This window comes from Vanessa tameamea, chromosome Z, assembly GCF_037043105.1.
Source record: "Vanessa tameamea isolate UH-Manoa-2023 chromosome Z, ilVanTame1 primary haplotype, whole genome shotgun sequence".
NCBI classification, from domain to species: Eukaryota; Metazoa; Arthropoda; class Insecta; order Lepidoptera; family Nymphalidae; genus Vanessa; species Vanessa tameamea.
In genome coordinates this window covers 9,624,917-9,642,602 of record NC_087341.1, presented here as the reverse complement: position 1 = coordinate 9,642,602, position 17,686 = coordinate 9,624,917, and the positions used below count along the sequence as shown (strand labels likewise).

Sequence of the window (17,686 nt, the reverse complement as noted above, 5' to 3'; positions counted from 1 at the left end):
AAATTGATTCATAGATGGCGTTGTAAAATCTGCAGTCTATGTCAATCTTGTAGATCTAAAGGTATGTCATATATTATATCATGGAATAAGGGTGGTTTCACAGCTCACTGTCTAATTTCTGTCAACGGCCAGCGCACTTTTTTTACCTATTACTGTCAAATCATTCACTTGTTCACAAAATGCACAATATTATGTTTAAAAACACACTGTTTCATTTTATTAAAACGTTGATACTTGTAAATTTTATATTCTAAATGAAGTATAGTTTTATTTTACTTAGGTGTAAGTAAACGACAATAAAATTAAAGCAACCTATCCAAGGGTGTACTATAAAGTGGTTTATTATATAAGTGATAATAAATATTTATTACAATGGTTTAGGAGAAGTTTGATTCGCAGTTTATCAGCGACTTTGATGTTATGTGAATATGGATAATTCCACAGACAATTGGGACCCTGGTATGTTGATGAAGGAATATATACATACATTTCTATTAAATAACTAGTTTAATTGGTAAACTTATCTCAACATGTGTAAATATTTACAATTTTTTACTTAAAAAATTATAAATATACAAACACATAGCTGTAGATGTAGGATTTGTTTTGTTTGAAATAACTGAATATATGTTTGTGTTTTAGCTCTTACTCGTCTTTTATCTTCACTTAAGGAAGTTCAATCAGATGGAGAAGATGTAGCTTTCTTAAGTGAACTGCTGCAGTCTAAGCAGCTACATGCACTTGTTCAAGTACATAATAAAATTGTAGCAGCACAATGTAAAGATGATAAATTTTATCCATTACTCTCTAATGCAATGCAAGTAACTCTGGAGGTGTTAGAAATGTTTGGTGAGGTGGTGATAAGTTCAAATGAATATAAAGAGCTGTTGAAATTACTGCAGAAGCCGCATTTCCAGGTAACATTTTATTTAAAATGAATTTGGAAATAGTTAATTAAATAATTTTACTAAATATTAAAATATTTCTTATAATTTTAATGCATAGGCAATACTCTGTACACATGATGCAGTGGCCCAAAAAGATTATTATCCTCACTTACCAGACATACCTGCTGATGCTGATGATGAAGAGGAAACTGTAAAAATTGTTCAACTTGTTAAAAGTGATGAACCATTGGTATGTAATTTTTTTTATTTAGCTTGACAAAATGTTGAAACAGCCATGAACTGTATTTATAGGTACATCTTCATTTAGAAATAGCAGCTACATTATAATAAAATATTCATAGCATTTAAGGAGTATAAATTTAGGCCTATATATAAGTAAATTGTATATACATATCACATAACTGATTGCTTCCACCAATATTCCTTTTAGTCAATATATTAAAAAGGAAATTTATTATTAGTTGAAAGGCAAAAAGGGTGAACTCTGTATACTTATTCATATAAAAAGTGTTAGGTTATAAATTATTAATATTGGTATTTTTGAAGTATGTATTTAAGTTATTCATTTTTTATTAAAAGGGTGGTGCTCAGAGTGCAGAGCCAATAGTGGTAAGTCCAGAAGCTGAATTTTATTATTAAACAATGTGCTTTCATTTGTTGTATTGTTTCTTTATGTTGTATAATTTTTTTCTCTTAATTCATACTAATTTTATTGACTCGTAGTATCTATATTTAAGACACTAGCAATTATGATTGACTAGACAAAACCTATTCTTAACTCTTTTTATTATTTATATCATTCACCTTATGAAACAATTTTTACTAGCTGCTATCTCTAGATGTTTTTGTAATAAGTAATGCATAACTGTTACCTGTATATCCTTATTTTTTTTCCACATGGGTCCTGGTATGTTCCAAATTTATTTGAATGTGATTTTGAAGTGAATTAAAACAAAACAATGAAAAAAAAACAATTGATTATCACCAATTTTCCACATCAATGTAATACATTGTTTTTTTTTTAGTTTAAAAATTTAAAAATGCTAAGCGAACTCCATTTACGTTATTTATTAATTTTATGCATTACATTAATAAAATCGCACACATAAAATTATTTCCAGGGTGCAACTATAAAAACAGATGAAGAAACTGGAAAAATTGTTATAGCTAGAGTCATGCATGGTGGTGCCGCTGATCGTTCTGGCCTAATTCACGCGGGTGATGAAGTTATAGAGGTTAATGGAATAAGTGTTGAGAATAAGTCACCAGCAGATGTTCTTTCGATCTTGGTAAGATCCAATGTAAGAAAATGTTTTGGCTTCATATGTTTGTACCGTAAACTTAAAGGTGCTTCTCTTTTTGCTGGGAGCTTCTCTACTGCCATTCCATCTGTTGCTCTTGTTAAGGCGTTTTTATTGTTTTAGTTTGATAGAATGGAAAACGGCTTGTATGCTCATTGATGGAAAGAGACTATCACCGCTCATGGATATTTGCTACACCATTTATATGTATATAATATTTTGTAGTATAATGATTTTTTTTTATTCAAGGAATTTTAAATAAACAATAAGAGATTAACAACATAAACAAAGCTAACTTTTTTAATTTCTGTAGTAAAAATATTGATATTGAAACGAAAGGAAATAACAACAACTATGTTGTATGTATTTTTTTTATTAATCTTTTATATTTTTTCCACTCCGTATATTTTACCGCCCGTCTTTTCTTTCTCTGTTCTATCGGTTGCCATGGGCGAGTCTTTTTTGCATAACTAATGAGTAACTTTCGGAAAAGAATGGGTCTGCTATTCAATTCCAAGGCTTGGCTTGGCTTGACATAGCTTGGCTTGGCTTGCCTCGGCTTGGCTTGACTTGGCTTAGCATATAGCGTTACATTATGTAGCAATTAAAATGAAGTTTTTGTGATAAATTACTTTACACAACTTACCCGCTGTCTACCATGTACTATAAATTAGCATTTTAGGCAATGCCAGGGACCTTGACAAGTGCAACAGATAATCTAATTGGGTGCCTAGATGCAAACAAAAACAACTTTATTTAGTTATTTTAGTTTCTTTAGACTAGAAGTATTAATAATAATTATGTTAATTATTTTATTTTATTTATTAATATTATTATAAGTTATACTCTCTAAATACTTAAGTAATGTAGGTTTGAATGTTTGCAGCAAAGTTCTGAGGGGACTATAACTTTCAAGTTAGTACCGTCTTTTGGCAAAGGTGGGTCAAGAGAAAGTAAAGTGAGAGTACGAGCGCTATTCCATTATAATTCTGCTGAAGATCCATATATTCCATGCAAAGAAGCTGGTCTTAATTTTAAAAAAGGTGACATCCTGCATATAGTCTCTCAAGACGATGCCTATTGGTAAGTTATAAGATATACCTATTATATTTACTCGTCCACTCTTAAATAATAACATATAACCCGTTATTTAATTTAATTATATAATAAATACTGCTTAAATTTCGTTGTTGTGTTATTTTTACTAAAATTATTATATGGTTAAAGGTGGCAGGCTCGTCGTGAAGGCGATAGAGTCATGAGGGCGGGGCTAATACCATCAAGGGCTCTTCAAGAGGGGCGAATTATACACGAACGTCAAATTGATCCACAAACTTTAGATGGTTAGTATATATTAATTATTATTTGCCTCTGAGATGAATTATTTAGTCAAAAGTCTTCTAACTAGAAATCTATATAAATTATACTAGAACATAAACTATTATTTACTTAGAAAGTTATAACAAAGTGTTAAAAAATACGTGTAATTATAACAAACTTTGTCTTGTTTGTAGGTGTCCAAGTTGTATAAAAAATTACCAATTTTTTTAAAATTTATATTATAGTAAAGCAAACACCCATTCTATACATACATTATCATATTCATATATATGTATATTAAGTTGATTATTAAAAAAATCGTTTATTATCTATCTTAATAATAGAAAATCAGGTTTATCTAAGTCCATACAATGTCAGCATAAAAAGGCTCCACCATTGAACATTTATACTTTTAAAACAACCTTAAGCAGACAGTTATATTTTAGTATATAAATTTTAAAGTTCACATATTTTCGAAATATCTCGGATTATATAGGCTTCCTATGACGTTTCCCTTCACCGTTAGAGCCAGCGAAGAATTACAATGAATACGGATATTTATTTGAAAAAGTTGAAATGGTTATCGTGGGATTGCGTTGCAGACCAATGGTCTGACACACTGGCCGAAGCCAATGGTTCATCTATACCCTGTTCAAGTTAGCTTGATCTTTTTGACAGACGGGCTAGTGATGAGAAACAGAAAATATAACATATATATAACAGTTGATGGAACGATGGAATGCGTAATACAAATTAGATTTCAATTTTTTTAACTTATTTTTCTAAAAAGAGATATACCAGCTAAAGAGACCCCAACCAAAAGGAACTAATAAGGATTTTTAGGAAGGAAGGAATTAATAAGGATTTTTGTAATCGATATTTGTAGCAGTTACTGCCTGATATTCGCGTCCCTACCGTCCGACCGTTTTTCATTGTACAATTATTTTCAGTGTTTCTATTAAAATTTTACTTTGAAGCAATAATATATAATAGAAACAGTCTTAAAATTTTCGGATAACGCTTGAATCTTTAGGAATTTTTGTATTATATGTATTTTTTTAAACATTTTTACAATTTTTAAAATCATTAAATTAAGAAAATAATATGTTCGTCATTGCAAAGTTATGTCGATCAGAAAAATTTACATCTGTCAAAAAGATCAAGCTATCTTATACAGTACACTGTATATAAAAAAAAAACAATTTGACATTTAATTGACGTGATATAATTGGCGGATATCTAGTATAATCTATGATATTCATTAGTGATTCTTAATTCAAAGGCGTTTCATTATCGGTGAAGAATAATCTATGGTATTCATTAGTGATTCTTAATTCAATAACGTTTCAATATCGGTGAAGTTGTTATTGAAACCTTTGAAAGAGAACTGAGTTGATATTTAGGTCAAGAATTGCTTATGAATAATATAGAGCATTTAGCAAATCACAAGGAATATGTAAATCTAAGGTTTTTTTATTACTACTTCTTCGGTTGGGTAGACTATGGTACAGAATCCTTAGACTGTGCATAATAATCACTATTATTATAAATAAGAGTTGCGTTTATTAGTTATAATAGAAACTTGCGACCTTATCTTATGTTCCATCGGAAAATTGTAGCTCTATTATTATTATAGTAAATTAATAAGATTTAAAAGATAATGATAATATGAAATGAATATAAAACTTTCTTTGATGTATTCATAATAAAATTACTCATACATAATTTATTTTATCTCTTAAAGGTAAGGCCGCCCTGTGCAGTCCATCAGCGGCCAATTCAGACTGTGGACCCAAAACTCCTTGTTCACCAACACCTAACGCTACCGCTCTATTGCCCTGCAAGTCTACGCCCAAAGTTAAAAAAATCATATACGATATAAAAGAAAATGATGATTTCGATCGTGAAATGATTCCGACGTACGAAGAGGTCGCTAGATTGTATCCACGACCAGGCCTCATTAGACCCATCGTGCTGGTTGGTGCTCCGGGTGTCGGTCGCAACGAGTTGCGAAGGAGGCTGGTGGCAACCGATCCAGAGAAATATGTCACACCAGTACCTTGTAAGTATTATTTGAGGCGAATACATTTTGCGAATTATTTTTACTATGGCAAAAATTGTGCACTTATCTTTGTATACAGTACTCTTTGTTTCGTGATGTGACTGTACTATACGTTTATCACTTTAAAATATTTTACAACCAAAATTATATTAATTTAAGTATAGCATATCTAATTAGTTCGATACCACTACATAACACCATATTATATATATATATACTAACAATTAAACAGCGAATGTTAAATTGTCGAGAAATAATAATTGCTGAATAATACAAAACAAGGAATACACATAAAATTGTTTTAAAATTACATATAAATAAAAGACAATATTTTTACATTTATGTTAATATTTTTACATTTAAAATTAATATACCATCTACAATACTTTAATTCGTCAGCTTAATTATAAAATATTATAAATGTGCATACATAACTTTAAAAAGTAAACAAACTTATTCTATATTTAGTTTTTAAATTTTATAGTAATATGTGTTTTGCATTGCCAGTACCTTGTGTTGTTATTTTGCCTTAATAATGTTAGTAAGCTTATTTTGCCTTGGACGAAATGAAATATACTTTGTTAATTCTAAAGGTTAATGCTGCGATTTGTTTTTCATATATACTTTATTAATAGGGCTTCATATACATGGTGGCCCGCGAAACATTTGTACGTAGGCTTTATTTATAGAAATAATAGCCTTGAGGCCCATTGTTGATACCATCCAATATTTAAATGTTTATTTTTATGTTCGCTATGCAATTAGCTTGCAACGCTTTGCGGTGTGAATGTTGTTGCTATTACCTACCTTATCGTAATAGTAAATAGCAAGGGAACAGTTCTATGTAAAGTTGAGAGGCAGAAGCTGTTGCCAGTTCTGAAAATAAAATTGTAAGATGGTTCTGCAGATTCGCGGATATAAATCTTATAATTTCTTCAAGAATATGCAGATTTTAGCAGCACGACATGAATTATTATGTTTAATTATATATAAGTTACATTAAAAGCATAACACTATTTTTTTTCAAAAGCACACATCTGTTTAAATCGGAAACGTTAGCGCACGTACTGCGTTAGAATTTAATAATATTTAAATTGAAACAAGATTTTTTATAATAATATAAAAGAATAGATATATTATTGTTTGTCCCCATACTTGAGAATGTCGTCCAATACATATATTTTAAACGAAATCATATCAATCGGTTTGGCGTTTCTTTATTATATAATGTTATTTATTCGACTGTTAAATAACAATTTGGAGATAACAATTATGTATTACCACTAAAATTTGAGATTTACTCATATTGGGGTATCTTTTTATATCTTTATACCACGTTGTAATGAAAGTTTCTAGCAAGCAAAGTCCACTATATAGTAGACGGAATTAAAACCTTTGTTTTAATGGATCTCAGAATATGCATAAATATTAATTGAATAATAACATATAAAATTCTAGCAAAGAAAATTATATAATTATAAAGTATACTCTATAGAACTCAGAAATAATGAAGCTTTCAATCAATGAAAAATGTTATTAGAATTGCTTAATTAGTTCCGGAGATTATGCTCTACAAATATGCAAAGAAACAAACTTTACCTCTTTATAATATAGTGTCTGCTTGCTCTGGAGAATATTATAATTTAGATCAAGAAAAAGTCATTTTGTTTGTTATTTAAATATTAATGTCAATAATCAATTATATATGTGCCGTTTTAACATATGACTTTTCGCGACTTTTACAATTTTTCGCGCGTTTTTAAAGATGTGTGGTCAAGGGTGTGCAAAAAGATTCTTTTTGTGAACGCTATCGTTATTTTTACGCTATTCGTTGCCTCATGACTTAAGCATTCGTCACCATAAACAACCAACAATTTTCGATGAGCCTGTGCTTCACTTTTTCCTTTTCGGAAGTAAAAAAAATAAAATATGGTGTATATGACCTTCTGGAATCGAACAAATAAACAACACATAAGTACGTAAAGAATATAAAAATTATAAACCCCCCTAAACTAGGGAATGCAAGTTTGAGAGAAAATTGATATAAGGACTCCTTGTTATTATAAATAATAATAAAAATATCTTATAAAATAATAGTGTAACCCATTATAAATAACACAAAAAACGCTTAATCGAAATATTCTTCGTACATAGAAACTATGTACGAAGAAGAATATTTCGATTATGAAATTTTTAATAGAGCATTCTTTCACCGTGGAAACTTCCAATATGTATCGTCGCGTATGATATCACCATACACAAACTTTCAAGGGCTAAGTGAAGAATTCTCTCATTGATATTGGCTCATCCAGATTCTCTCTTGCCTACAGGAGAACGCTCTCTAGCACTCTCTAGAGTGATTCATTTGCAAAGTGTTCACCTTATAAGTATTGACTTTAGTAGTATTAATACACAGTAGTCAGCTATATTTGAATATAATCGCTTAAGAGCCAACTATCGCCCTGCTCTATCACTATATATATATATCACAAAGATAGGGAGTGGGCTTTAAAACGGCACCTCTGAAGTGCAAGACAACACCAGAAAAAAACATGGTCAATTGTCAAAAGAAACTTACAAAAAGAATTGAAATTCCACCAAAAACATTTTCATGTAAAATGTTGCCAAGATGAGACCACATGACTTGCACTGTCAATAAGTTGAATAAAAATAAGATACAAGTTTGCGCGTTAACCGCTATAAAATCTCCACGGTTTGAGAACATTCACATTGCCGCCACAGTTACTTGGCTTCGATGTTTCTAGCCTCGTTCAGTTCTGCGGCCAATTGAAGGTAAAGCCAAATAGGCATCAAAAAAGCTCGGTGTGCTCAGCAAGACCAGACGGCATTGCACATCAGCCTATTGCCTAAAACTATACAAATCGTAAATGCGGTCTCACATGGAATACTGCTCTCACATATGGGCGGGTGCTCTCAGTACCAGCTTCTTCCATTTGACCGTATCCAACGCAGAGCAGTTTGAATTATCGACGATCAAGCCCTTTCCGATCTCTTTTTGATCCTTTGGCTTTGCGTAGAGATGTTGGATCACTCTGCATCTTCTACCGCATTTTTGACGGGGAATGTTCCGAGGAATTGTTTGTATTAATCCCGGCTGCTGAATATCACCTTCGAATATCTCGTCAATATTCCAAGTTTCACCAGCATCACCTAGATGTACGAAAATCCACAACAGCGCGATTTTTAAGACATTTTCTGCCTCGCACAATCACTCTGTGGAACCAGCTTTCGCCGGCGGTTTCTCCAAACCGATACGACTTCGGAACCTTCAAGAAACGAGCGTACACATTTCTTAAATGCCGCCAAGGTACTCATTTCTTTATATGAAAATATTTTTAGTGGGATTACTTTTTCCCCAACCTATTATGAATCTGGCAAAATTGCTAGTTGCTTAGTAACTTATGTTTAGCAAATATATCTCAATCAATCATTTATTGTCACGTTCGACTGCCTTTATTAAGTTTGGTCAGCAGATTAAATATATAAGTTGCATTGATCGAATCACGTTTTATCAACAAATACCTAACCTCATAAAATTCCCCATCGAGCATTATTATATCTGTTTATTCTCTAAAACAAACGTACTCCAAAGATTTACTATACTTTTGCAGCTCGACTGTTTATTAAGCAGACAGATTATAATATAAGCGGACTGACACCTATTGGTTAATTTGTTGACAGTCTAACATTGTTAGCAGATAACGGTGGCAGCCTGATTTTTATTTATTTCAAGCTAAATCTTTGTATGCTGAATGCTGTCCAAATGATTTAATGGATTGTTTTTGTCGCAAATCAATTTCAATCAATCAATCAATATCGGCAAACCATTTAATTGCTTGTCATATTTTAATCTTATTCATTTAACCGATTATAAGCTATGCTACATCATAAAACATAATAGGGACTTGAAATATAAATACATATTATAAATGCGAAAGTGTTTATTTGCTATGCTTCGTGTCTGAACTATTTTACCGACAATAAATTGCATTAAAAAATCGAATGCATAACTGAAACGTCTGTATATACTGTATGTATGTACTAAATAAATACAGTATAAAAATTGTATTTGAACGTATCATGCATGCACTTGAAGCTTGTGTCGGTGCTATTTTGATACGTTGTTAATAGATTGATTACCGCCCTGACGACTTCGCGAAGGGGCCGCTGCCAGTGATGTATTAAATCGTGATGATGATTTAATGTGACTTATGATCCTTCGAGAATGCTCATCTAAATTCCCTTTAATACAAGGTTTACTACCACAAAGAAGACGAACACGTATTTTTGTTTCCGAATAAAATAGGTCTCAATAATCACATATTTAAGGCACAAGAAGTATGATATTTACAAAAAAAATAATTTTGGAAATTTTGACCTTGAATATCTTAAGACATGAACGCATGATTTTATGAGAATTTTGAGCATTATTTTTACCATATTTAAAACTTCAATATTATCTTTCATTGCGAGTTTGATACTTATTTTTGCTAATGTGAGTGGACTATATTACTAATTAATTTATATTTAGTCTTATCCAATAATTAAAAAATGATGGCTTATAAGAAATCCGTAAATTTTTGTCATTTTTATTTTTCGTGATTCTTAATTTTATTCAATACATGGCTAACGTTGGCGAAACCTTAAGAGATACATCAAAAGAAAGTACTAAGAAATTGGAGGTCTTAAACATGCATACCTACAGGAAAGTATGCGATGTCATATCCGCACATATATTTTTAGAAACATTTATTGTAACTTATCTATTATAGATTAATAAAAAATATAGATTATGTGCGAAACCATTTTCTCCCGTTCATTATTAATTATTGTCCTTGGCTATTTAATGTAGATTTAAAAAATAATGCTATCTATTCGAATTAATGCTATCAGATATCAAAGAAATCTTTCGCGGCGAAACGGGCAGTCGAATGATGTCCTTTCCAATTTACTTACTTTTTTATGACAAATTTTATATATCTAGTTTTTCGAAGCGCAAATTTTGATACGAAGATCGTAGTCGCGTTCCCGTAGTGGAATGTTATATAACTCAACACTACGACTTCAAGTAGCGAACAGTAACTGTAAACTTCTGTTGATATGGTACCGTTACTTAGTTTACTTAATGTTACATATGTTACACGCTTTTATATATTTTTACGTGTAAAAAATAATTTTTCAAGGCTTACCACTGACTTCAATACATTCTTGATCTTATGTTTTTTTCTGATCTTGTATTTTTTTTAATGGTTTCTAGGATTCTCTTGTAAAAGCTATTAAATTGAATCAATTAAGATCTACTGTTTGTTGTCGGGTATCTGATGAATATGTTATTGCTTGTTCATTATATTGATGATAAGGACGTCACAATTTCTACTAAAACCTTGTATTTTTATGGTGACAAAAACCTGATCCTGTCACCGGCGAATTTTTGTGCACTATATCTAGTAATTGCCTGCAAAGAAGCAGTTTATAAAAACAAGTACATATTTTTGTTTTATGATATATGTTGGCGGATGAGCAAATGGGCCACCTGACGATGTATGTGGTTACCATCGCTCATAGATAATGGCGCTGCAAGAAATATTAACCATACCTTTCATCGCATCGAATGCGCCACCAACCTTGGGAACTAAGATGTTATGTCCTTTGTCCCTGTAGTTACACTAGCTCACTCACCCTTTAAACCGGAACGTAACAATACTGAGTACTGCTGTTTGGCGGTAGAATATCTGATGAGTGGGTTATTACTGATTGTGATTATTACTGACCCAGACGGGCTTGCACAAAATCCTACCACCAAGTAAAAGTTAGTTTTCATTGAATCTTTTCACATACGGATATTTCAACTATGAGAAAGTACGGGTTCGGGTTATGAATCAATTAATAAATAACAATTCTTTTAACACCATTTGAGTATTCATATTATCGTGGATAGCACTAAAGTGTTTCTTTTGTTGTTGCAATATTCTTGGAAGCATAAAGTTTGTTTTAAAGCCTATTCATTAAGACTTATTAATTTGAAGTACTTGGCAAAAGTTCTTTAGGCTAAGTCTAAACATAAACGATGGAGAATGTATCTTAAAAAACATGACCTATACTTTTCCAAAGTAAGATTAAGCACAGGTTTTGGTGTAGCAGATACTCAGTTGCCAAATTAGGTGATGTACGAGCACAGCACTATATGATGAAAATTACGACGATAGGGAGAAGAACAGTGAAATTCCCTTTCAAAGTTTTGAGATATTTGACTTTTTCACTTTTCGAACCATTGATATTCACTCGTAGTTGCGGTATGGTTGTTTTTTCTTCATAGTAATTCAGTTTCGTGCCATTTTATGTAAGTTTAAGAGGTGTTAGCCGATGCTCGACGACGGCAGGTTGAGATTGAACTCATGAACAACTACATGGGTACAAACCAACGCAATGTAATTGTAGCCAGAAGGATTATGAGCTGGGTAATTGCTTGTATGCAACCATTGGTTATATAGTCAATATATAGATATGTGTATTATTATTCTTGTGTTTGTAATTATGTAAACTTTAACACAAGTAATTTCAAATACAAACGTTTGTCCAAATTTGAACATGAAAAGTGTTACAATATCAACTGTAAAGGCTTCAGTGAATGTTGCTTTCATAAATAATTATACAAAACTACGATGAAAACTGACGATATTTAATTGAAATATACTATCGAAATTTTTATTCAAGTTATTTAAAAAAAAAGTGAATGGAGTTCTAGCATACATTTTATTATATGACTAGCGACCCGCCCCGGCTTCGCACGGGTGCAATGCTGATACTAAATATACTACAGAATGTCTTATTATACAATGTTCACAGCTTTTTCAGTCAGTTAAGAATCATATTGATCTATTTTAAATATACAATGTATGTAAGATATTTAACTTGATAAGGATTAATGCTGTATTGTTTGAAATCGCTTCGATAATAAGCCATTATTTCTCTTAAAAATTAAAGGATAAAAAATGGATATTGTGTTATCCCTAAGAAAAAGACACATACCATCGCGGACTGTAGTATATTCATCTCATCTCATCTCTCAGCTGAAGGACGGCCACTGCTGGACATAGGCCTCCTCTAAAGATCGCCACAACGCCCGGTCTTGAGCAGCCCGCAACCAGCGGGTATATTATTTTGATTTATCTCGTAAGGTTCAGCCAGCGTTTCCAATGCAAAAAAATGTGTTTAATTACGACATAACATTAGAAACCTCTGAAATTATCAGTGTTTCTCTACTATGTTATGCATGTATTACACTTATTAAACTTCCTCTTGAATCACTTTATCTATTAAAAAAACTGCAGCAAAATCCGTTACGAAGTTTTAAAGATCTAAGCATACATATGAACAGGCAGACAACGGGGAGCGACTTTGTTTTATACAATGACGTGATTTGATCATATTTATCGCTTAAAGCTTATATCAAAACATATTAGTTTGGTCTTGGGATTAATGATGAAGCTGCTTATTTGTATTAAAACTTATTTATAAAAATAAACTAATATTTGAATCATTTGCTAACGTTTCTCTGGCACTGATTACAAACAACATAAAAACAATAAAACTTAAGATAAACAATTAAAAATTACTCTCGCCTATTAAATATTTCTAAAAATTATATAATGATCTAATTCTAAACTCAAAATAATACTTTTAATTTTTTATTCTCCTAGAATGATTAGATTAGAATTATTCTTTTAGAAATTTTAAAATCGCATCACTCCGTCTGCCTCATCCAAGTAGAAGCCAGTCAGTAGGGTTCCTCATGACTGGTCTAATAAATCCAGTCTGAGTACGAACCTCGAAGATTTCCTACTTATCCGGACTTTTCTTCACTGGTAGCCGCGGCTAACGTCAATCCTTTAGGCCTGATATGCCGTGAATGTGTCCGGACATACTTTTGTTCGCTCAAGCGAACATCGTCCGTGGGAGATGGCATAAGAACTTCTCCACCGTTAGCGTCATGGTGTCACAATGTATGACATCGTTTTGCATATATCTCGGGGCTCCTACTACCATTCGCAGGCATCGGTTTTGCTGGATCTGTATCATCGGAAGCAAAGCGAGATTCACAAACGAGACGACGACTCAGACGAACGACGTAAGCTCCGTAGATGAATAGTTTGATCTTCTTCGACGATCAGTATGTGAAGAGGGTAAAGCTTCGACCTATGAATCGCATAATGATTCAGCGCTTTATTAACGGTTGGGACCATGGTCAATGTGACACCCCCAAGTAACAAACTGAAGTCTACCAATCCACTTTCTGGCCGCAGAGGGTGAGCTGATGCAAAGGTCTTGCAGCTTTGATGAGCAGAACGGCTTTCTTGCTGACGATGACGGTCATCTTCCACTTATCAAGACATTCCTGAGGCACATCCAGCAGGTGCTACATTTTCTTTGCCGCAACGATTTATGGTAGGAGTACGAGAAACATGCACTGTTGTTCGCGTACAGGGCCTACATGAATGTTCAAGTAGAGGCGATAGGGACGTTATTTTAAATGCCAAAAAAACCCAAACGTGGTTTCCTACAACACGACCGTCACAACAACTTAAACATCCTCATGTGTAGCATTTGAAACAAGAAGCATATTTGCACAATAAAATCATCTTTGCTAGGGTCACGTTACTAAGGTTGGGTTAGGAGCAGTAAAATACCGTTACTTAAACAAAGTGAAAGAGAAATGTAAAGAAAATCAAATCAATATTAATTTGAAATCTGTAGGCATTTAATTACAATACATTATTTCCATCCGGCCATCAATAGGAGTCAAATCCACACATTTCATCCACATATTTTTATAATCAGAAATATCAGGCTTAATTAAGATATAATCTCAGATCAGATTATTTCAGCCTGCATCAATATTCAATACGCCTTGGAAATAAACATTTTAACTAAGTATTCAAACTTTTTATACAAATTTGAATCAAAACGTATAATTTGGTTCGTTAACTTCATAACAGCATAGTATCATATCCTTAAGTTTACTGGAAACAAAAATTGGTATTGGTCGGTTTATTGATAAATTCGTTTTTATAAAAAAAAAGTTGAAACAGGTTTTTTTTTTCTTTTAATAAGGTGTATTGCCTCCACGTGCCCATATTACAGATTCTAATCGTTTCCACATAGATCTGATTAGATATCCTGTTATAATATTGTTCCATTCTTGTAAAATGGAAATGGCTGTTTTTAGTACTGCCGCTGTTATGGGCATACTGTTCTCGGATAAACAACTTTTTTGAAACTGTCCTAAACATGCACAATGTGATTAAGATCTGGCCCGCGTACTAGCAAATACATGGTACGTACTTCTTCGCAATATTGTCTAACTCGTGCGGTGGCGTGGGGTCGTGCATTATATTGGATGACAGTATAGTTTTCGTCTATTAATCCCATGTAAGGTACCATGTGATCTTTAAAAACCTCTGTTATAAAGCGTTGTGCAGTAAACCAGCTCTTCTACCGTTTTTACGAACCATGAACACAGGCTCCGTGTGCCCGATCATTGAAATGGTACTCTAGACTATACACGAACCGTCTCCAAAAAGAACACGCTCCTCAATGTAACTTTGAACATCTCTCTCCCTACGTTGACGATAAATAAAACAAAGTCGCCCACGGAAAATAGTCTTGTGCAGATTCCAGATGATGCCGCAGCATCAGGCCAGGGTTACCATGTTATTGTAATATTGGACATTGAGTCATCTTCCAAATTAAAAAATGGTTTTAGAGTTACGATTCCATAGTTAAATTCGGAGTTGAGCAAGCAAAAAATAATTACTCAGTAAATTTACTATTTCTGACCAAAATGTTAAAAGAAAGAATCTTCCAGAAAAAAGGGGCTCACTGGGTAAGCTCCAAAAACCCTTATTAAAGTCTTATCGAATCGTAAGGCTTACAGAATTTCGGTTCTACCAGACTCACAACCTAAAAAATTAGTCGTTGTTTCAATATTTTGCAATATTTAAATCCGCCTAACCCGTGTAATGGATTTTAGGTAAGATCACTGGAATATAACGTGTAAACAAGAAGAAAAAAAAATCAATCTTCCATATTTAAGGGTTTCCAATAATATCTAGAAATACCAAGGTCAAAAAAATAAACTTTATATGTTGAACTTGACTTAAAGGAAGATTGCTTAACTCATAGTTCAGGAGCCATACACAATTTTTGCACTTGATTACTATCAAGCTAATGTTTCGTGTGTAGCTTCATTTTGATGAGACGCCCAACAATTCCTGTACGAAAACTCTCGATTGTGGTAACAGAGGTAACACGAATAAAATATGTCTTATAAATCTTAATAAATTGACATATTAGCTTGATAGTAATCAAGTACAAAAATGGACCATGGATCCTTGACTATCATGGACGTATAACTACATGTTGCTTTTTCTAGATCAGGAAAAATGGGAGTAGATACGCTTGTGCGTATCGTACATGAGATGCTTAGGTATAAACATGAAATATTCTCGTAATTTGGCCATAAAAAATTATCAATCATTTTCTAACAATAATAATTAATTTTGATAATTAAATTTATTTTAACGTTCTAGAGTCTACAAATTTCTTTCATTTGCGTCATCAGAGATGTTATAATATAGATATTGCAAGCTTTTGACCTTTGCTCTTTGACAGCGTTCAATAGGCACCTTGCGTGTATACGTTGCGTACAAGTGCATTCGAAATAGCGCATGCTCGTTGCGCTGTAGGCGGCCTAGACAAGGGTTATGAGCGGGATAGCCTATAAGTATTGATTAATGTCCCCGAAATGAACTACGACGCAATATATGCTATGAGATTATTTGTTATGATTGCTTAAACTTTTAACTACAATATAATACAATATTTTACACAATTTAAATTGTATATATTGTATATACCTTGTAGTTTGACACAGATTTGATGACCCAAAATGTATCTCTTATATAATTTACTTTTTGACAAAAAGAATGATTTGATTTATAGTCTACAGTACAATATAATTAATTTTATATTGGGTGGTTTATTGTAGACTATTGATACTCATGGCAAAACCAATCACGAAAAGCGTTAGGTGATTTTAGAATGAACAAATGAATTTTAAAGATAAATCAAGAATAATAATTGTTTAATTAGTGCTCCAGATGCAAGATAAAAAATATTTTCCTGATAATAGTATGTATTTCTAGTAGAGGAAAATATATTGTCCCATAACAAACACTAAGTACAGTATATGTCATCCGGCATTATCAGTGCTTCAAAATTTCTATCTCTGAAGATGATATTCAAATAATTGTTATTATGGAATATGAAAACATGATTTATGATGAAGGAATTCCGGTTATTAATTCTTCTATAGAATGTCGCTCTTATCTGGACATATGTAGCTCAAATAATTCCAGTAGCAAAAAGACAATCCTTACGGTTAGGCTGCTTTTGGTCATTTATCTATTTTTCAATTCCAATTAAAAGTTTTTAAGTGTGTATATATTATATTTAAAAAAAAAAAAAAACATTTGACGTGGTTAGTGTGACCATTAGAATGGACTATCAATGTTATCGATCAACCAAAATGCGGCGTAAAAACTCGTTACGTTTTACATAGACGATTATTTTACACTTTAGTAAAAATATATATTCACCCTATGAATATAAAATGAAGAATAATTAATTAATTAAAATATTTTTATTTTTTATTAGATGTGGACCCGATGGAAAACTCATCGGAAACCACAGCAACGTTTGTCTTTTACTTAAAAGTAGAAATGTTTGAAATATAAAAGTTTTATATTTCAAACATTAAAAAATTAGGAATTTCTATACGAACTTTCTACCCCATATTTACCGCCTTATGGAATGTTTTTTTCTAAGCTAACATTTGAACTGCGCTGACCTTTCATTCATTTGGCTGATAAATTTGCAAAAACGCTTTGGCAGCTCTCTTTTACTTATAAACAGAAGGCTAATACCAATTTCCATATTTCATCAATTGCAATTTCACACAATTAGATGATGAATTAAAAAAAATGCTTCTTTCATAGCTCATTAAGCCTAAAAAC

The 17,686-nt window shown here is 32.1% G+C and overlaps 1 protein-coding gene and 1 long non-coding RNA gene across 3 annotated transcripts in view; both read left to right on the top strand.

The window, feature by feature from the left end:
- Positions 1 to 17,686, top strand: part of LOC113404070 (uncharacterized) — a 282,204-nt gene that overhangs the window by 241,989 nt on the left and 22,529 nt on the right. The gene's annotated exons all lie outside the window — the stretch shown is intronic.
- LOC113404046 (MAGUK p55 subfamily member 7) lies at positions 72 to 5,695 on the top strand. Of its 2 annotated transcripts, XM_026644788.2 has the most exons (8): positions 72 to 459; positions 643 to 917; positions 1,006 to 1,137; positions 1,488 to 1,517; positions 2,030 to 2,197; positions 3,096 to 3,292; positions 3,437 to 3,552; positions 5,274 to 5,695. In XM_026644788.2, exons 1-8 carry the CDS (start codon positions 429 to 431, stop codon positions 5,690 to 5,692), a joined length of 1,368 nt encoding a protein of 455 aa, XP_026500573.2. In that variant the 5' UTR covers positions 72 to 428; the 3' UTR covers positions 5,693 to 5,695. The 2 variants fall into 2 exon arrangements, with proteins under 2 accessions (XP_026500573.2, XP_026500574.2); XM_026644789.2 differs by lacking the exon at positions 1,488 to 1,517.